Source organism: Sitophilus oryzae, unplaced genomic scaffold (assembly GCF_002938485.1).
Source record: "Sitophilus oryzae breed Bouriz unplaced genomic scaffold, Soryzae_2.0 scaffold_1494_pilon_pilon, whole genome shotgun sequence".
Classification (NCBI taxonomy): Eukaryota; Metazoa; Arthropoda; class Insecta; order Coleoptera; family Curculionidae; genus Sitophilus; species Sitophilus oryzae.
In genome coordinates this window covers 5,774,652-5,795,333 of record NW_022146163.1, presented here as the reverse complement: position 1 = coordinate 5,795,333, position 20,682 = coordinate 5,774,652, and the positions used below count along the sequence as shown (strand labels likewise).

The following is a 20,682-nucleotide window of genomic DNA, read 5'->3' as shown; positions in this document are numbered from 1 at the left end:
GTTTTATAAGGCTGAAAGGTGTCAATAGCCCATTTCAGCTTTTGTTCTGTTATTACTAGCTTGGCCGTCTCCCAGTCTTCCCTGCGAGGATTGTGGGGTTCGGTCGGAGCTACTTGCGTATCAATAGATATGCTACCTGGAAAGTGTGTATAAAGTAGGAGGTTAGCTTGTTTTTGTCACTAGTATAGCTAACGCAAACGTTAGCTATACTACCACTCACCTCTAGTGTTAGTATTAGTGCTTCCCCATACCTCATTGTGCGTATTGGAGTCACATCCCAATAGCAGAGGTAGTCGCCGTTGGCTGCAGAATCGCACGAGCTCCTCTACTTCCGGAGGCGGTGTCTGCCCATCACCCGGAAAGTATGCAGAGGCAATCACGATATTTTTGCTACAATCCTCGATATTAAGTTGAACCATGATTGAAACAAGATCTCGGGTTGTAAATTCTGAAACACATGTGTAGTTAATGTTATTTCTTATAAGAATACAGGCTCGGGGAAATTCCTGCCTGTTATCATATATTACACTGGATTTTTTTCCAGACAACCCTTTAATTTGTCCCTGGTACACCCAGGGTTCCTGGGCTAGTACCATTACATATTGGTTTTTCTCAATAGTTCTAGACTAGCGGTGCTCTAAATATATTGGCTGGGCGTAGGAATGATAGTTTAGCCTGGGTACTAGGGCAAGGGGGTCACCACAGTAACGGCAGATGAAATGACCAAAGAAAGGCCATCAATGTCATTCATAAGCCCAGAACCCTTCTGCGACATTGCAAAAACAGTCACGGGAATGGCCACAAAACCGGTTGGTGGTAAACAAATCTCCTTAATAGTGGAGACATTCATCAGGGCAGAGACAGGCAAAAAAGTTTTTAGTAGAACATTCGCCAAAAAATCACGGCAGACCTAATATGCAAAGACAAAAAGGCAGTCAAAGTGGTAGTGGGTCTACTAACAGGGCTTTGTAAGCTGAATAGGCATCTAAAGGTAACGAGATTGACTGACGAAGCCATGTGCAGGTTCTGTCAACCTGAAGAAAAAACAAAAGAACACGTTTTATGACCATGCAACAGCCTGGCAAATATGCGGTTCTTTTTACAGGGCAATGATAGGGTATTGACATAGAGCTATATGAAGAATTGTCTAGTTTCTAAGTTGGCTACACTTTTTTAAAAGGATAGGACTGGAAAATGTAACCTAAGGATCAGAAGATGAATACAACAAATCTGAAAAGTTTGCAGTGGCTGAGGCCGATAGCCACCTTAAAGAATCTAATTTAATCTAACAATATTAGCAACATATAGAGTCTGTTCATTTTCTGAAATGATTTTCTGGTGGCTCATGAAAAACAAACCACTACAGATCTGTTTATCTACAGAAATATTCACTTATATGTTTTTATGTAACATGTTTTTTCTGAGATCCAATGAAATTTAATTCGAATGATCGAGACCTGACTATAAAAATTGGCGCAGCAGGCGAAATACAAACTCTCAGAAAAAAAACGAAGATCGCAGTTGGTAATGAATAAACTGTGATTAAAGCATTAAGAATTTGAATGTTGATATACCTTCTTCTTAGTCGTGTTCTCATGTCTGAGAACTCGTGACATCATGGAATCAGGTACATACATTTACTCTCGTTTTCCAAGTTTGTCGGTCCATTGCTTCAGTTAGTAGAGTTTGTAGTGGTGTATTTGTAATTTTCTTAACTTGGTCTACCCATCTAACAGGTGACCTGCCTCTCGCTTGTTTTTCTTCTACCTTTCCCTGTACTATTAATTTTTCTAGGTTGTCTCCCTCGCGTCTTGTGTGTCTGGGCGACATATTGTGGACAATCTGTCTTTGACCTTCAACTCGTTTAGTAAAGATGCATTTGTGCGTTTCTCTGTCCATGATATTCGTAACATATGTCGCCATTCAAATGCATATATTTTTCGTATGTCTAATGTTTTCATCATCCAGGATTCCGCCCCGTTCAGGAAGATTGAGAATATGAAGGATTTTACTAACATGATCTTCATGTTTCTTGAAATGTGACGATCTTTCCCTATTTTTGAAAGGTTGCTCATTGCTCCTCGTGTCATACCTACAAACATCTAAAAGGAAATTAAAACTGAAGTTATAATTATCTGTTAATGTTGCTAAAATCGTTAGCGGTACGGCTATCGAGGGGTTAAAAAAAATGTGTTAATTTATTATGGTTAATTTGTAAAATATTAAGGGATAACTTAGGGCATATATTGAAACATTGTCCAATTTTTATGATGACGGTCCTTTCCTGAACTTCAACTATTTTTATTTAATAGCTTCTTCAAGTTTATGAGATTGAAAATGTACATATATTGTATTGTATATTGTACGTCAATACTCAGTAACCGTCAATATTATAAATCCCCAATATGTATTACTTTTTATATTAGTAATTAATAGTTACTTATTAAAAGAAAGTATTTATAATTACCTTTAATGACAACTATTCCGAGTAACAATGCAGGAAAGCCTTTAAATGGTATTTTGCCTTGTAAAAATCCCGGTAGATCTTTAACACTTTTTATAGAATTAACCTTGTTTTTATAACACAGTAAAATGAATTGACCGGTAGACACGCATTTTTCCACGCAATTGTCTGCAATGTTTACAGCATTTTTTGCTGTAGTGGTAATTTATTATAGTTAAAACTAATTCCATATAGAAAACTAGCAAAGAATGTGTATTAACGCAATTAAATGTGAGTTTATTTCAGGTTGATTTATCATGGAATTATTTTGATTACGGACATTTTTTTAATTGTGTACCTTTATATGCCTATATTTTATGGGGTAATGAGAACAAAACTAACAATACGCTGAACTGTATTATATTGTACTGTATATTTTTTGTCATTAAATATATTATAAGCTTTTATTTAACTTCCGAGAATCTTGAAGACTGAATTAGAAGCATTTCCCGAGGCATTTCCTGATGTTCGATTGGGCTCAAATTTGGTATACTGGCATATCATCGGTAATAATGCAATATTATGGTACCATGTAGCATATAAAGTGGTTCCATAATATTATACTCTACTATGGTTCCACTTCCTGACGTTTGATTGGGTTTAAATTTGGTATATACTTGCGTAAGTCGGAAGATTTAGGAACTCCTAAACTGAGCAAAATAAAACCGTGTTTGGGCGCATTTGATTGACCGCTGGGCAAAATTATTTTGCACTTGATCGAAACGTTAATTAGAACTCATCATAGAATTATATTGTTGTAAATGAACAGAAAAAGACCTTGTAATAATCAGGTAATGTACCGAGTAAGAGAAAACTAAAAAGTTGAAAATAATAATTAAAAATAATCTTTTTTGTAAATGTCCTATACGTATAATAGAATTTAATAATAATAATAATAATAATATAATAGACGTATCACCTATCTGCTTTTTTATTTTGTAGATTTTATTCCCCCTAGTGGCTATAAACCTAGAAATAATTTCAAAAAAGTTACATATTGAATTGTTGTTTACCTACACAGATAAATCTCGCGACAAGCTTATATCTCATATAAATTGTTAAATGTAATTTTCTTCTTTTTAGACCATTTAAATAAACAAACTGGTTAAACTACCGCCGGCGGTATAAAAAATTGACGAAATATAGACTGCCCTTAGACGGTTTTCAATAAATATTAAGATGAATACCGCCGAACAACGAGGTACATCTTTGAAGTACAGCGGTTCTTGCTAAATAAACAAGGAATACCGCCGTTCGGCAGTACACTTTTTAAAAAGCAGAAATACGGTCATTAGTTTATTAAATTTTGTTTACATTATTTTTACCAACTAAGTATGTTCCGCACTAAGATACTGCTGTAAAAATAAAACTACACATTACTGCATAAAAAAATACAAATTTTTGATATGTTAGATGCAAAATAAGCAGGCCATGAACACTAAACTTTTTTAACACCTCATCGAAATACAAAAATAAATGTTATCATTTCGAAACGAGTCTGTCAGAATGGAGGGATTCAAAACTATAACGGTTTAGCGGTAGGTGGATTTTAAAGTTAGGTCTTAACTCTTAACCCATATTAAGCTAGACTAGATAGGTATAACCCTAGCTCACAGCGTGTTTTAAAATTGCTTTGGGTTCAATCTTTCTTTTTTTTCATTTTGATTTGTTTAATGCCCATCTGATGACTTTGCATATTTTGATTTTAAAACGGAATGTTTAACAGTTTTTAAAACTATCAAATATCAACGATGGCTCAATTCAAGTCAAAAAACGAAAATGCAAAGATTTCCGCGGAATTTGTTCTTTAAAATACAATATTCAGCCGTTGGCTCTGTAGAAGTGGATCAACTAACCCTTGCGGTGTATCTTCAGCTTTGCCAGAAGTCTAATCTAAGGACATCGAGTGGGCGAGTCATCAACTCGAGGGACGAGAGCCAAGGTCAGGTCCTCATGCTAGGAATTGACTCAAAACCAAGGAGTCAATAGAGAAAGAGATATTCTCTATTATAGATACGGGCCAACGCCGGTATCAGGTCTAAGGAGAGACCAAGTTAAAGAGATGGAGAAAATTTAAACAGATCCTTCAGCCTCCACCCAAAAGGTATCTATGCCGAAGACAAGCTCCTCGACTATGAAGGGTACGAAGGGCTAAACCACAAGCGTGGAAAGGTGTATACTCTCGTTGGAGTTGGATGTTTATACTACTTGGAGGATGAAGAGTTGTTGTCGGAGGAGGATGGACAATACTTGGTTCCCTCTACAACAGGAAGATCCCCGATATAAGATGTATGATGAGTTATAACTCAAGAAAGGAGGATTACGAAATAGATATTCAAGGTCGCAGTACAAGTATCCTATAGTCAAGCAACACTAAAAGCGATCAACTCAGTAACCATCGATTCGAAGTTAATCAAAGAATGCCTAGAGAAGCTAAACAAATTAGGCAAAGAAAATAGTCCTCCTACTCTGGGTACCCGCCCACCAAGGGATAGAATGCAATAAAAAAGCAAACGATCTAGCTAGAAAATGGGCGAACACTCCCACTAACTGGACCAGAACTGTTCTGATTTCCAAGCGGAAACCAGCTTAAAGCGGAACTCAAAAATCTGGAGGACTCCATCCGTAACCTGGAATGGAAATCCTCCAACGATATAAGACACTCGAAAAAGTCACTCAAAACTTACGACCGACAATAATCAAAGATTTCATTTGATTTAAGTAAGAATAATCTTCGGATTGTCACGGGGTATCTACCAGGACATTGTCCCCTCAACGAACACCTCAATAGATAGAAGCTTAGAAGCAATGGCGAATGCAGAGTAGGTGGCGAAAATGGGGAAACACTAGAATACCTTATTACTGAGTGCGCCGAGACGAGACGACCCTTGGTGCCATAAACTTTGGTACGGCTGATGTCGAAGATGCAGGGCTGGCCTCTCTGGGGCCGTCTGACATATTGGTTTTTGTCAAAGCCCTGAGACTTTATGATGAGTTATAACCCGCTATAACTCAAGAAAGGGGAACACAATAGATCTGTAAGGTCGCGATGATTATGCTCTCTCCTAAACATTATATAAGATGGCGGTGATTAACCCCCTTCAACTCATTCTACATTTTATATGCCGCCTTTAGACGGCATGCATTAATCTACCAGGTTGAGCATACCGCCGTCATTGTAAAATTGATTCAATTTTCCACCGGCATTTACAGATATAGAACACACAACAAGACGGTGATATCATGAATTTTTTGTATACACCGCAGCGGATGTTTAGCCAGTGCGATTAAAGAAAATACGTAAACTTTTATTGCTTATTTATTTTATATTTTCTTTCAGTGCTTAACAAACGAAATAACTTTTTCATAATGTATTTAATTATACCAATCTACGATCATACGGCATGTTACCATTTTTCTAACTCCTCTAAATGGATGTAACGCTGAAACATTCATGTAAATTTTTCAATTTTAAGCTTGCGTTACTAACAACGCGCGCCCGCCAATTTAAAGCGTTCCGCAGCTTTTGCCCGTTTTTCGGTGGAAAAATCGTAAATAATTACAAAGGGAAATTAAATTAGGCGTGCAAAACGGAATTCAAAACCAACCGACTGACTGCCAACCGTTTTGAAAAAAAAAAGAACGGGAATCTTCATGTGATTTATTTGAGCGGAGTGAATATTTTCGGTTAAAAGCGTTTGACGGCACCCAATAACTCTTCCTGCTCGACGGGATTTAATATGGGTATTTTGAGGGATTTCTGACATTAGAAACGGTGACTAATTTTCGGAAATGTAAAATACTTGCCGAAGCGTAAAGCAGATTTCTGACTGATACGGAGATAATATCTTGAGTGATTTACAACGCTTACGCTTAATTAATCTAATAATATGTGAAAGTGTTTCTTAAATAATTGTGTTTAGACATATATTAGAATGAGTTGAAGTAAATATTAATGTAGCCTATTTTTTGTTACAGCGGGAATATACAGGGTAATTCATTTTGGGTATATACCGCGTATATGGTATTTACAGTTCATACCAAATAAACTTTTAGTCGCGATTAAGCTTGACCGGCATAGCGTTGCCCACTTTTGTATATGTTATTTTAATCGAAATATTTTAGGAAACAAAAATAAATTAATTATAAATACAGGGTGGCGCACCTCATTCGCCTTGATTGATTAAACAATTTAAAATTATTTTGAAATATAGGGGCGTTTCAGAACTAAGATCCATACCAAATTTATATTTTTTCTTATGGAACACCCTGTATTTTATTTCATTTTTGGATCCACGGACCCAAAAAAAGTCATTTATTATAAAGGTTAAATATGTTTAAAAGCTTTGCTTTTTGAGATATTTAAAGATATTTAAATATGCAAGCTATAATAAAAAAAATTATCAACCCCTTGTATATGGCTGTTCAGAATTAATCGTTGTGAGTTTTAAGCCAAATGAACAAACCTTACTAAAAAAAAATAATTGCTATCTTAAATGTATACAGAGCTATCAAAAATTGGTGGTTTATTTTAAATATATATTTTACATAAAAACTTCGGTATTTCAAATACAACACCCTGTATTTTTTACAATAAATAAAAGCAAATTTAAATGCTCTTTCAAACTCTATTAAGGTTTCCTGTACCTATCTGGTTCAGATTTTGAATAAAATACGATTTTACTGAGATTTTAATAAGAAGACATCAAAGGTTGCTTGCGTCGCTATGGCAATTTACTAGTCACAGTTAGTAGCGTGTTTTCAAAATCGACATTAGTTTATGAATTTAATTTTAATTTATAGCAGTTTAATTTAATTTATTTAAAATAGTTTAATAAGTAATAATTAATAGTTTAATAATGTTAATAGTTTTTTTTAATAGTTTAATAATTTTATCAAAAAAAAATGTTACTAATGATTGGACTTTGTGAGAAAAATTGTTTGTTAGCCTCAAGAGTTATGCTCAAAGATATCCAACTAGGAATCTTCCTAATAAGCGCTCCCTTGAAAAACTACTTACCCTATTTCGCAGAAAGGGTAGTTTGGTTTATAAAAAACCTGTTAGACTAGAAATGACGAAAATGAATTTACCGTCATTGACTCTCTCATTGAAAATCCGTATATAAGCCAGCGTAAGATAAATCAGAGAACTGGCATAAGCCGACGGAGTATAGGAAGAATAATTAAAAGATACAAATTTCACCCTTACCATATCCAATTACATCAAGAACTCTATGAAAGTGACAATATGCGAAAGACTGAATTTTGCCTACGTGTTCTAGATCAGGTGGGAGAAGATGAGAGTTTTCTGGACTGTATTTTATTCACAGACGAGTCTACTTTCCATAACAATGGATTAGTGGATAGACATAATTTTCACTATTATAGCAATAATAATCCACATTTATTTAGACCACTAAAACAGATGATCAGTTAACGTGTGGGGCGGCATTTTAGGCACCCGTGTTATAGCTCCCTACTTTTTTGAGGGAAATTCTTTCAACAGCCATGTCTTTCAACAATTTCTGTTGAATGAATTAAATCATTTGCTCGAAGATGTTCCTCTGAACATAATTGAGATGTGGTTTCAGCTTGATGGTGCGCCGGCTCATTTTCAAGCAGATGTTCGAAACACCTTAAATGTGATTTATCCGAACAAGTGGATTGGACTAGGTGGGCCTATTAATTGGCCAGCAAGATCGCCCGATCTAACATGTCTCGACTTTTTTTATGGGGGTATGTTAAAAATCTAATCTATGATATACCTCCAACAACACGGGAAAACATGAGAAACCGTATAAAATCTGCCTTCAGAACCATCACACCAAATATGCTGTAGAATGTGAAGCGTTCTTTCGAACAACGCATACGATTGTGCCTAGAAAACGACGGCAATCGCTTTGAACATTTGCTATAAAGCCTAGTTCAGACACGGCTAGTAATTTAGTCGAGTAGCGAGTAATTTAGTCGTGTAGCGAGTACCCGCTTACCGATTATCGTTCAGACCAGTTTTAAAATTGAGTTTAGTAGTGCAATATGTTAATAAGTGTTTCATATGGTATCTTCTTTCCAGCGCGACATTTCGACAGTTTCGCCAACTAATGTGCCTACTTAAGTAAACAATGAACTAGACACTCGTGTTCATACTTGTTTTAGTGGCAGTTTAGTAGTTAGTAGCATGTGGTGGGGGACTCTACTCGACCGTCAAAATAGAATCGGATGGATCCAGCCGACTAAACTACTACACTACACTACTCTACTAATTTATACTGTCCGCACGCACGCAATTACTAAATTACTCACTACTCGACTAAATTACTAGCCGTGTCTGAACTAGGCTTAATTCTTAATGCTCAACTCAATAAAATTGTTTCTGTTAATAATTTAAAATTGGTAATATTAAGTTATCTTTATGAAAAATCCTTACATATGTAACTAGGTATTGAAGAACAAAAATTCGTTCAAGATAATAGGTATTTGTTTATTGTCAAATTTTTATTTTAAGTATTTAATATGGAATTTGCACGCTTTCCTAAGATCAATAAAAAATTCTCTCTGCTCGAAATCTGAACCAGATAGGTATAGGAAACCCTAATACAGTTTGAAAGAGCATTTAAATCTGCTTCTATTTATTGCAAAAAATTCAGGGTGTTGTATTTGAAATAACAAAGTTTTTATGTAAAATAAATATTTAAAATAGACCAGCAATTTTTGACACCTCTGTATACATTTAAGATTTTAGCAGTTATTATATTCAGTAAAGTTTGTTTATCTGGCTTAAAACTCAGCACATTGATTAATTCTGAAAAGCCATGTACAGGGGGTTGACAATTTTTTTTATTATACTTTGCATATTTAAATATCTTTAAATATCTCAAAAACCAAAGCTTTTAAACATATCTAACCTGTATAATAAATGACTTTTTTTGGATCCACGGATCCAAAAATTAAATAAAATACAGGGTGCTCCATAAGAAAAAATATAAGTTTGGTATGGAGCTTAGTTATGAAACACCCTGTATATTTCAAAATAATTTTAAATTATGCACATTGCCTCCCCACATATGCCCATAAAAAAATTGTTTCTACGTCTTTCCGTTTTTGTATAATTAACCGAGGTGAATGAGGTGCGCCACCCTGTATATATACAGTTATTATTTACATCAACAAAACTTACCTTCTTAACAGCACTTAAGGGACATGAAGGGCCATTACTACCACTTTCCCGTTTTAATAAAGTTGCGATGAGTTTTTACGGCTATTAAGCTATCTTGTAGTGTACAAGATAGCTTAAACACAATAGCTGTAAAAAACTTGCAAACTTTGCAAGATTCCCATTCGAGGTTGCGGATGGAGTCTTCCAAGTTCTTGAGTTCCGCTTTTAGTTGGTTACCACTTGGGAAGCAGAGCGGTTCTGGTCCAGTTAGTGGAGTGTTCTTTTCTAGCTAGATCACAATAGGGTATGTCACTTACCTTCATTTTGTGAATTATTAAGGATTATTTAGTTTGCAAAGTCTGGTTAATAATCTAGTTGTAGCTTAAAAATTGCTTCTAAATCTCTACAAGAAAACTATTGTACTCGTAGACTCGGAGTCAGTTATATAAAATCGAAATATTACTAATGAAGTATGAAATTTAAATAAAATATAAAGAACTACATAATATGTGATGGATTTCTGTAAATTAATATATAACTAAGGAATGTTTTCCTTATCTTAAAAGTCTATTCTTAAAATGTCATAAATGCATAATTTCGTAAAATGCAATGAAAAAAATAGAATTCTTGGCACTCTTTCTTATCTCGCATCAATTCAGTTCGTATATTTGCTATTCAGAAAGTTTCCAGGGCAGTGCAGAATTTACAGCGCAACGTGAAATAAACAAAGCCAGGCTTATACGTCGCTGGAGACGAGCTCATTTGCAGCTCCTAATAAACAATTATTTAAAAATGCAAATGGCGGCCGACTGAAAGAAACGACTTTGCGCCACTTAATACTCGCTCTCTATTTCTCGGCTTTATCCGCCCATCGGCAAACAAAAAGAAACGTTCCATCCGCCATTTTATAAATTTATTAACTTTTCTTTCTCTCTCTTCCTTCCGGCGAATTCTATTCCTGCGAGCCAACTTGGTCGATTTAAAACTTTTCGAACGAAGTGAAGTTGCTAAATTTGCAAATATGTGCTAACAGACCTTGGGCTATAGACGGATTATTAAGTTAACTCGGCAAACGAACTACTAAATTTTAATCTAAAGTTGGAAAGAGTGAATCGGGCATTATTTCGTGCTGAGCGACCTTTTTTCTTGTTTTATTCTCAAAAGAAGTTTGAAAACTGTTTCAATCTCTGAGAAAAGTTTGTCACTTTCTGTATACATAATAGTCGAATTTTGATCTATGATGAGTTTATATATTAATGAACACCCTGTTCAACAGTCATAGAATAGATTAGCCCACGACAAACCGCATTGGCAGAGACACAAATTTAAAACAGTTTTAGAGTACCAACAAACCTCTTTAAAGCAAACTAATGCATGTGTCCGTATGATTTTATACTTTTTCTCACGGTTGAATTATCTTAGAGGAATTATCTTAGGATAGGAGAATATGAAATACTGCTCGGCTGTGTTTTTAGATATAAGTCAAGCTTTGGACTTTGGATGATACTGCAATAATGTCAGTAAATTCCATCCCATCAATCGCATCTGCAAACCTTCACAAAACCAACACATTAATGAGATAGAAAAATGGCTGAAAATATGGAAAATAAAGACTCACCAAAGCAAATCACTCCACGTTTCTTTCACCGTGGAGTTGAAATTAGAGTGTAGTTGAGTTAGTTCTCAATGAAAAGGCAAACGAATTAGCTAGAAAAGCAGCGAACACTCCACTACTGGACCAGAACCATTCTGCTTTCCAAGCGGAAACCCACTTAAAGCGCAACTCAAGAACCTGGAAGACTCCATCCGTAACTTGGAATTGAAATCCTCCAACGCTCTGCGGCCAAGCGCGCACTGAAGTGATGTGGGGGCGAAGCAGGCGAAATGGGAAAAAGTGGCGAATGGCGTGAGGCATAGGAATAGCGATTAATTGGTGTTGCACTGGAATAGCGGCGAAGTGGTATGAAAGTGAAGTAATGCGCACTGCAGTAGCAAGTTGGTGTCATTGCTTCATCTCATCGGTAATTTTATTATTATCGAAAATGTCATCAGCCTCAGAGGATGAACTAAACACTCAACATAAGGAGAGAAAAAAAATTGAAGGAAAAACATTCTTATTGGGTTCATCTTTTGTAACAGAAAAATCTAAAATCTATTTTAGTTTTCTGTTGCATATATTAATTTAAAGTATAAAATTTTCTCAAAAACAAATTGAACATAAAGACACAAAAATATGGAATAGGCACCCAAATATGGACCACTATAAAACACCAAGAAACTCAATCATATTCAAATCTAGAATGCCACCCTATCTAAAGAAGAAAACATTCGATCAATGTGTACTACCAGTCATGACCATGTCATGATGCATGCGATACCTGGAACGGGTAAAACGGACATCATAACGAACTGCAGATCGTACAACATTCATGGAACGAAAAATGCTGGGAATAACCAAGAGAGACTGTAAAAGGATAGAGTGAATACGACAAAAGACCCAGGTAATAGATATCATCCACAGAGTCCAATCCCTCAAATGGCAATGGGCAGGACACCTGGCAAGAAGAATGGATAACAAATGGACCACAAAAATTACAGTAAGGTATCCACGAGGAATTAAGAGACCTACAAGAAGACCGAACCTGAGATGGGACATGATATTAGGAAATGAGCGGAGATAACTTGGGCCCGCATAGCTAATAATCGACAACCCAGTCCAAATACAAAGAATGTATGTAAGAGAGAATGATGATGTTAATGATAAAACAAACACTTAAAACTACTCAAAACGTATATTAGATTTTGGTTTAAACAACACATTCAGACAAGAAGAGTCTGAATATGTTTCTGATTAAAACAGTCAAACAAACATGTAATCAATACATTGTTATAATGTACAATATTATTTGCAATCGCGTATCAAGAAATACTTGCTTTCTGAGTACTTTAAAAACTTTTCTCATAGCGCTGAAAGAAAAGACTTTCACCATGGCTACAAAGCCCGTTTGAATGACAAGGCAAAACCTGCACGTGAGTATAATGAAGGAAAGAGATTAAAAATCACTGTCTTTTGTGATTAGACGTATTGCCGTTATCGTACCGTATTGCCGTACGATCGTTACCGAATATGCTGGATAGGAGGTTGACATGAGAGAAATGGAAGCACTGTACACAAAACTTGGATCCATGTATAGACTTATTGGTAAAAATTCGCAATTAATAAATGAAAGCATCTAAAATATAATTTGTGTAATTTGCAAGGTTTATGGAAATTCAACAATAATTATACGTATTTCAAATCTTACATTGTTGAAAAATGAAATATCGTAACTGCAAATATTTCATTTAAACTCACTGTTCGACATCACAATACGGTGTTTCTATTTAAAAGAAAATATGAAAGTATAAAGTCTTAAAAATGTTTTACCTAATGAAAAAGAACTCACTGTGTTGCTTTTTAATAAAGACCCGCCCAACCTTTGGCTCTCACAATTCAGTTGATCCCATATTTAGACTGAACTGCATAACAAACCTACCTTTAATTGGAAAAAGTTGGCTGACTTCCAATTTGAAAAAGTATGAGAAATGGCAGAAAAGAAAATAAAAAAGTTAATCTGGCATTTAGTTTCAATGATTTTCCACCGGAAAAGAAAAGTCCTCGTACCGACTTAGTTTTTTTTTTTGTGAAACAGCTTTTCTTATCGCTTTTTAGTTGTTACTTCAGTTATGGAGACTCACTGGAAGCATTGTTGCGGAAATTTAATTGGGTTCTCTATTATTATAAAAGATTTATTAGCTTCCTGTTGGAGTTGTATGTTATAGAAATCATATCAAAATTTCACAGACGTCAAATTCTATCTGAAATCGTAATTTCGAGATATACAGGGTGAGTTAACGATAGAGTAATGTCCATCATCTCATTTGTTTCGAGGTTTACAAGAAAATGTTAAATAGAAAAGTTATAGGGAAGGTTAAGGTACACATTTTAAAATTATCATAAAGTATACAGGATGCTTAAAAAAAGTGCAGCGGATATAAAATGTTTTTTTAAAATGCAATATTCTGCTTTCTATTTTATTTTTAGATTCTGAGAAAAATTCTACAATTTTTTTTATATATAATGTTAGATATCTAAAATTAATAGTTTTAAATGGATTTTACAATATTGGCATTTATTTAAACAAATTAATATTAAATTTCAGTGTGGTAAAAAATTGTTAGTGATGCCATTATTTGTGAAGTTGGACTATTAAAATTTGGTATAAGAGTTTTATAGAGGTGAAGAAAAAACTATCTGTAAAGATATTTTAGTTAGATGCTACAGGATGTTCAAAATATATTTATGAATTTTAACTACTTAAAATTAAAAAACCTCAAATTTTTTAAATGGCACACCCTATATATTATTCAACTTTTATTAAGTATGTCATGTATACCTACTGAACAGGGATGCGCTTTGGGTAATTATAAAAAAGTTCGGAGTACCCAACAAATTTCTTACAGTGTGTAAAAGCCTCCATAACAACAAAAAGTCAAGAGTGTCACCATCATGGATCATTAAGCGATCCATTCCTAACAAATACAGTAGTTAGGCAGGGATGTATCTTAGCGCCTCTCCTATTCAACATATTCATAGCAGCGCTCTCCGGTTCTATTACCATCGCCGGAAAGTCTGTTACCGGTAACGGGTAGACAACTAACTTTTATTTAATAAGGATATTTCCAGATATTTAATTTTCTCGTTCCGTTATAAGCTAAAGATATCAACAATTCAAAATTTGAAGTTTGTGACACATCTAGAAGTACATTAGAATTGTTATGATATAGTCAGCTATATGTCCTCATATTTAGTAAACATTAATATTCTTGCTTTATCCACAACGAAGCTACAAGGTGGTCAAAAGTGCCGATAATACCTTCGAGAGAAGGACTGTATGGCTGTGTTCAACTTGGCGGTAATACTTTTAGTTGATAGGCAGTACTCTACACTTAAATGTTATCCATTCGCTGGTTAATCGACTATTAAATGTAGAAAATGCAGTGACGTAATTACCGGTGTTCAAACGTGTTCGATAGAACACGGGCCCGGACTCTTAGGCGACCCGCGGGAGGCCTATTGCAAACCCTACGAATTCAGATCGAACAATATATATACTCCAAAAAAATTCTGTATGGGTATTTCGCCACTGCAATATATCTACTGTAAAATACAAACTACAACCAAAGAGTAGGTATTTGCCACAACTACATAATATGTTAATCTTCTCGTTTTTCTAACTATTCAACATTACTAATTGGATTATAAAACTGTATTTTTGTTCATTTCATTACTTCTTACCGCATAAAAAATTGTGCTGCTCAGAATCTTAATTTGGTTCCAAATGACACCGTACGAAGTGCCTCTGAAATCAGCAACTTTTTTTTTTATTTTTGGAACAAATTTAGGTAAAGGATATATGAGGATACTTGAAATGAAATATTCAAAACCTAGGTCGAGATTAAGAACAAAAAAAAATACGTGTTAGCTTCAAGATCTACGTACATCGATGAACAGAAAGCGTTGACAAATATCATATTAACATCCAATAAGAAAAGAGAAGTCTATGAAGATAAATCCGGAGGCCAAACCTATTACACAAATACAAAAGTACAAAATATAGAGATCTGTTGATATAGAGAGGTCATGAAACAATTATGTTTACATAACAAAGTCGCTAAAATGAAAATGCAAATAATTATAATAAATAGAGATTGTGTTTTATCAGAATTATAATAAATGGAGATTGTGTTTTCTAAGACTAGGCTTTATATTTACAGAAATTACATATAAACATAATTAATATAATATACTTACCCTTAAATTATAAAAAAAACTAATCACCCACGCACTGAGACTCCCACCTGTTCAAGAAACTGCTTAGATTAAAATATTCTTCGTCTTTCCTCTAACTACGTTTTCAATCGATTACTTAATTCGCATCTGCTTCACAAGAAGTCACGTGACGTGGTTTCACGTGACACACAAGTTTTGTGGACATGTCTAGACACATGCGAGTTTACTAAAAGATTGTATTTCTGATTTACATTTAATTCTCTCTCTTTAAATTAATTTATTTTTTATTAATTAAACTCACAAAACTCATTGTGAAAATAATATCGTTTAGTAATAATCACTTAATATTAATAAAAAGGTGCCCGGTGGAGTAGAGGTACAGGCTCTCGTCCACCAGTCTCAAGGTAGTAGTTTCGAATCCTACACCCTGCATTTCATCTGCCGACTATTTTTATTAAAATACAAATACTTTGGGTACCTAGGTCGACTCAGCCTTAAATGAGTACTTGGGATTCACAATCCTGAGGTAATAATAGGCGGTTGAAGCGTAGTGCTAGCCACATTACCTTCCTTGTATACCGAACGGCTCTAGCATGACAAGCTGTACCTTGCTACTCCCAAGGCGTTAAACGCTATATACGGGAGCTATTATTATTATTATTATTATTATTATGTTAATAAACTGTTTTGCAAAATTACATTTTTTGCGAAACTATGCAAAAATATCCTCGAGAATTTTTACAAATTTCTTATTAAAAATACTCTAATGTATCAATATTCAATATTTTTTTACCAAACCAAACTTGTGCAGTACGGTGGTAGGTTTTTTAAGGGGAGAGGGGATATTAATACTGTAGTAAGTACTGAGAGCTTTTCTTAATACTGTAAAATATATTCAAAAGGACGCTACGTGAAAGCAAGGAAAAAGGGAGTAAGTCAAAAAAAGTAAACTGGAGAAAAAGAAAGAAAAAACTTAAAATTTACGTCTCAATATTTTGTATATTAATTTGTCTTTGTCCTGGCATTTGAATAACTTTGCAAAATGTAAGCATTGAGGAATCTACTTAAAATATGACTATGATAGTAATCAAATAACGCCAGCCTTTGGGAAAAAAATGAGGATGGTTTTTTTTTGTTTCCCCATAAAACAGAACGTGGCGGTTGTAACGGTGGTATTTCGAAAGGGGGCGTAATATTTTATAGTTCCATGATGCGAGCGGAATGATAAATAAGACATTTTCCGCTTTTTAGTATTTTTTTACTGTTGAAATATACATAAAATTTTTCGACGGAAAAAAAGATTAAAGCATTAAATATTTACTTGTTGGTATTAAAATAACGCTGCTGCTTTTATTAGGCTCGTTTTTTATACAATATTTTATACATACCCGTGCCGCGTTATTTTATTTATTGCGTGATTAAGGCAACGGGTTGATTAAAAAGTAGCCGGAGCAATGGAAATTTGCAGATTACAATGCGGTAGTTATTAGAAAAACTAAATTTAATATAAAATTAAATTAATTCAAATGCTGATTTACAATGTTCACGCTATGGCATAATATGTTAAATAGTAGTTATTTCATTCGCCTATTTTTACATTAACGACTATTTCATAAATTATTACAATTTTATAACAGGAAATGACTAAATTTAGAAAAATAAGTATACCAATAATAAGATTTATTACCTTTTATTACCCATTACAAAACTTAAAGTTTATTACACCTATTGAGTAATAGTATATAATAATAGCTCCCGTATATAGCGTTTAATGCCTTGGGAGTAGCAAGGTACAGCTTGCTATACTAGAGCCGTTCGGTATACAAGGAAGGTAATGTGGCTAGCACTACGCTTCAACCGCCTATTATTACCTCAGGATTGTGAATCCCAAGTACTCATTTAAGGCTGCATACCTAGGTACCCAAACTATTTTTATTTTAATAAAAATAGTCGGCTGATGAAATGCCGGGTGTGGGAATCGAACCCACACCTTGAGATTGGTAGACGAGAGTCTGTACCTCTTCGCCACCGGGCACCGGTGAGTAATAGTATAAATCAAAAGAATAACTTCAAAATAGTCTGGTCACTGACTTGATTTTTGTTCACCAATAAGTCTTGTATGGTAGGTATCCTCAAAAAATCATTTAACATTAAATAAGTTTATAAAGAAAACTTCAAATAAATATTTATTATATTCGGTACATTCTATACCAAGATTAGATACGCATCAAATTTATTGATAGCAACTGATGTAGAATGTTTATGACGGGAATTAATCAGCGCGACCTTAGTGATATATTGTGTGTTCTCCTTTCTTGAGTTATAACGAGTGCCAGATTCTTGAATTCCGCCTTTAGTTGGTTTCCGCTTGGAAAGCAGAACTGTTCTGGTCCAGTTAGTGGAGTGTGCTACTTTTCTAGCTAGATTGCTTGCTTTTTCATTGTCTTCTCTCCCTTGTTGAGCGAGTACCAAGAGTAGGAGGACTTTATTTTCTTTACCTAACTTGTTCAGCTTCTCTAGGCATTCTTTGGCCAACTTTGAGTTGATGCGGTTACTGAGTTGGTCGCTTTTAGTGCTGCTTGACTATCGGATAAGATGGGTAATTCCTGTTTTCGATAGTTTCTATTTGAAATAAATTTCTGCTTGAAGGGTGCTGAGGTGCCCATTGGTGTGGAGTATTTAGTTTTTGGTCCAAATACTATTCCTGTCCCTGCTTTGGTTATGGAAGCATCAGTATACCACGATATAGTATGGTCTTTTACATGCTGAGCAAAGATTTCTCTCTTCAAATCCTTTTTATTGGTCAATAATACAGTGAGGTGTTTCTCAAAATTGTACATTCTTGATATGTCATTGACTGGGATCTGAAGGACTGGAATTTTACTTTTTAAAGGTGTTCCAAGCTCCTGACCTGAAAATTCTCCCAGTAGTGTTTCCGCCGATGACCATTTTAATCATTTATCTGTGTCTAGAATGACCTCCATTGCTGCTGTTGTGCATATTCTCATGGTACCTGTGATGCAGATGCATGCCAGTCTGTACTTTTAACAGGTTTTGTCTTGCTGTAAGTTGCTCTAGTTTTGTGTACCAAGCAACAGCTCCATAGGTAATCATGTATCTTACTATCATGGTATACATCCAGCGCAAAATATTAGAGGCGCAACTTTATCTATTTCCCACCAGTCTTCTGCATATCATGAGAGCCTTTGTGGCATTGCTGGTAATGTTTTTAATATGCCTGTACTAGAGAAGTTTACTATCGAGGGTTACTCCCATATATTTGACTTCCTCTGATGGCAATATTTCTTTTCAATCTAGATGGATTCTTTTCAAGTTTTCCAGGCTTTGCTTTCTGGTGAATGGCACTACCGCAGTCTTGAGTTGATGCTCAGTCAGTATGCATGTCAGTATATTTTGTATAATGGATGAAGCTACTTATTTTTGGGATAGAAGACGATCTGTTGCTGTACATTTATTAATAAAAAAAACAACAAAAATAACATACATAGGTCAATTGGAACATGTGAAATATTTAAAAATGAAAACAGCAAGAAGAATATTACAATTTAGTGCAATAAATCAATACCGAGAATTGTCTATAAAGGATTTAGACTCTCAACGGTTTTGAAATTTTTCCAACATTACCTGTTTTCAGTCAAAACATCCAACTTCGTACTGCAATTTAAAAAAAAATAAATTAAATTAAATTGTAAAAAGAATAAGTACCTAATAATGATTATGCACAATTTTTTCATACCTTTTCAGTTTCTTTCATCTTAACCAATGTTTATATTATTATAACCATCCTCCTCCTCCTCTTTACTATTACTCGATAAGAGTATGGTGGCATCATTATCGTATTTATTTTATCTCTCCATATTGTTCTCATGTGAGTTTTGCGCAGTAGTACTGGCCTCGTGCATACTTTTCCGTTCACTTTTCCCTTCACAATTAGTTTTTCTAGGCCATTGGTTTTCCTGGATATGTGGCCAAAGTATCTTAAAAATGATTGATTTATTGATATCGACACTTTAGATTCGATATTCAGTTGTTCGAGGATTGAAATGTCTGTACGGTGAGCTGTGTACGGTATTCGCAGCATCCGTCTACAACACCACATTTCAAAAGGATCGATTTTACGTCTCATTGCCAACTTCAATGTCCAGGTCTTTGAGGCATAAGTGGCAATGGGAAAAATTAGAGCTCTTAGTAGACTGAGTTTGTTTGTTGCTAATTGAAATGGTTGAATCTTTCCACATTTTATTGAGTTTGGTCATGGAATTACGTGCTATACAGAGTCTTCTCTTGATTTCTGCATCACGTCCTCCTTTGTTTGATATCAAGGAGCCGAGGAATATATATTGATCTATAACTTCGAAACCTGCTATTTCTGTTGTATTCGTTGTGATTCGATCGTGGGTTGAAGTTTCAAGTTCGTCGGCCCAATCTAAACAATCATCGAGCGGCGGAGCTACAGCGTCAGCCGCAGTAGATAGAAAGAGGGGTGCCGGTGCTAAAGCCAAGAAAGGCGCCACAAAGAAATCAGCAGCTACTGAAAAGAAGGCGCCGAAAAAAGCTGCCCGATCTCAAAAAGCTAAAAAAGCGGCAGCCGCTTCGTCGTATAAAAAAGTACCCGGAAAGAAAGCAGCCGAAAAGAAGAAAGCCGCCTCAGGCGGAGCAGCGGCGGCCGCCTCTGCAAAACCCAAATCTCCCTCTAAGGCGAAAAAATCCAACAAAGCTGGACCGACAAAAAACCTAAGCCCCCAAAACCGAAAACAGCAAAAACATCCACCGCAGCAGCTTCCGCCAGCTCCAAAGCCAAAAAAGCTGCCTCTCCCAAGAAGAAGAAGTCATTTTTGCGGCAGGTACGCACAATATATTTGCCATAGGGACAATGACAACATCAGATCTTATACCTAGACGACGTACGAGATAAAACAATAAAAATATATTTCTTAAATGAAATAATTTTCAAAAATCGGTTCAATTCAGAACCACAAATTTCTTGTTCTTGAAGTTTGATTCGATCGATTGTATCGTGGGTTTTCGATCGATAATCATTAATTTTGTCTTTCTTTTATTTAATTATACCAATATCTCTCCATATCTCTCGCTGACCACCTCTAATTTGTGCATAATGGATTTTAATTCATTAGCGGATGATGCGAGTATAAGTGTATCATCTGCGTA

General features: G+C 35.0%; 1 protein-coding gene across 1 annotated transcript; it reads left to right on the top strand.

Annotated features, from left to right (window-relative positions):
- The first annotated feature begins 3,682 nt into the window (after positions 1 to 3,682).
- Positions 3,683 to 20,412, top strand: LOC115877613 (histone H1.10-like). The gene is made up of 2 exons (XM_030893860.1): positions 3,683 to 3,704; positions 19,919 to 20,412. Exons 1-2 carry the CDS (start codon positions 3,683 to 3,685, stop codon positions 20,410 to 20,412), a joined length of 516 nt encoding a protein of 171 aa, XP_030749720.1.
- Positions 20,413 to 20,682: the final 270 nt, after the last annotated feature.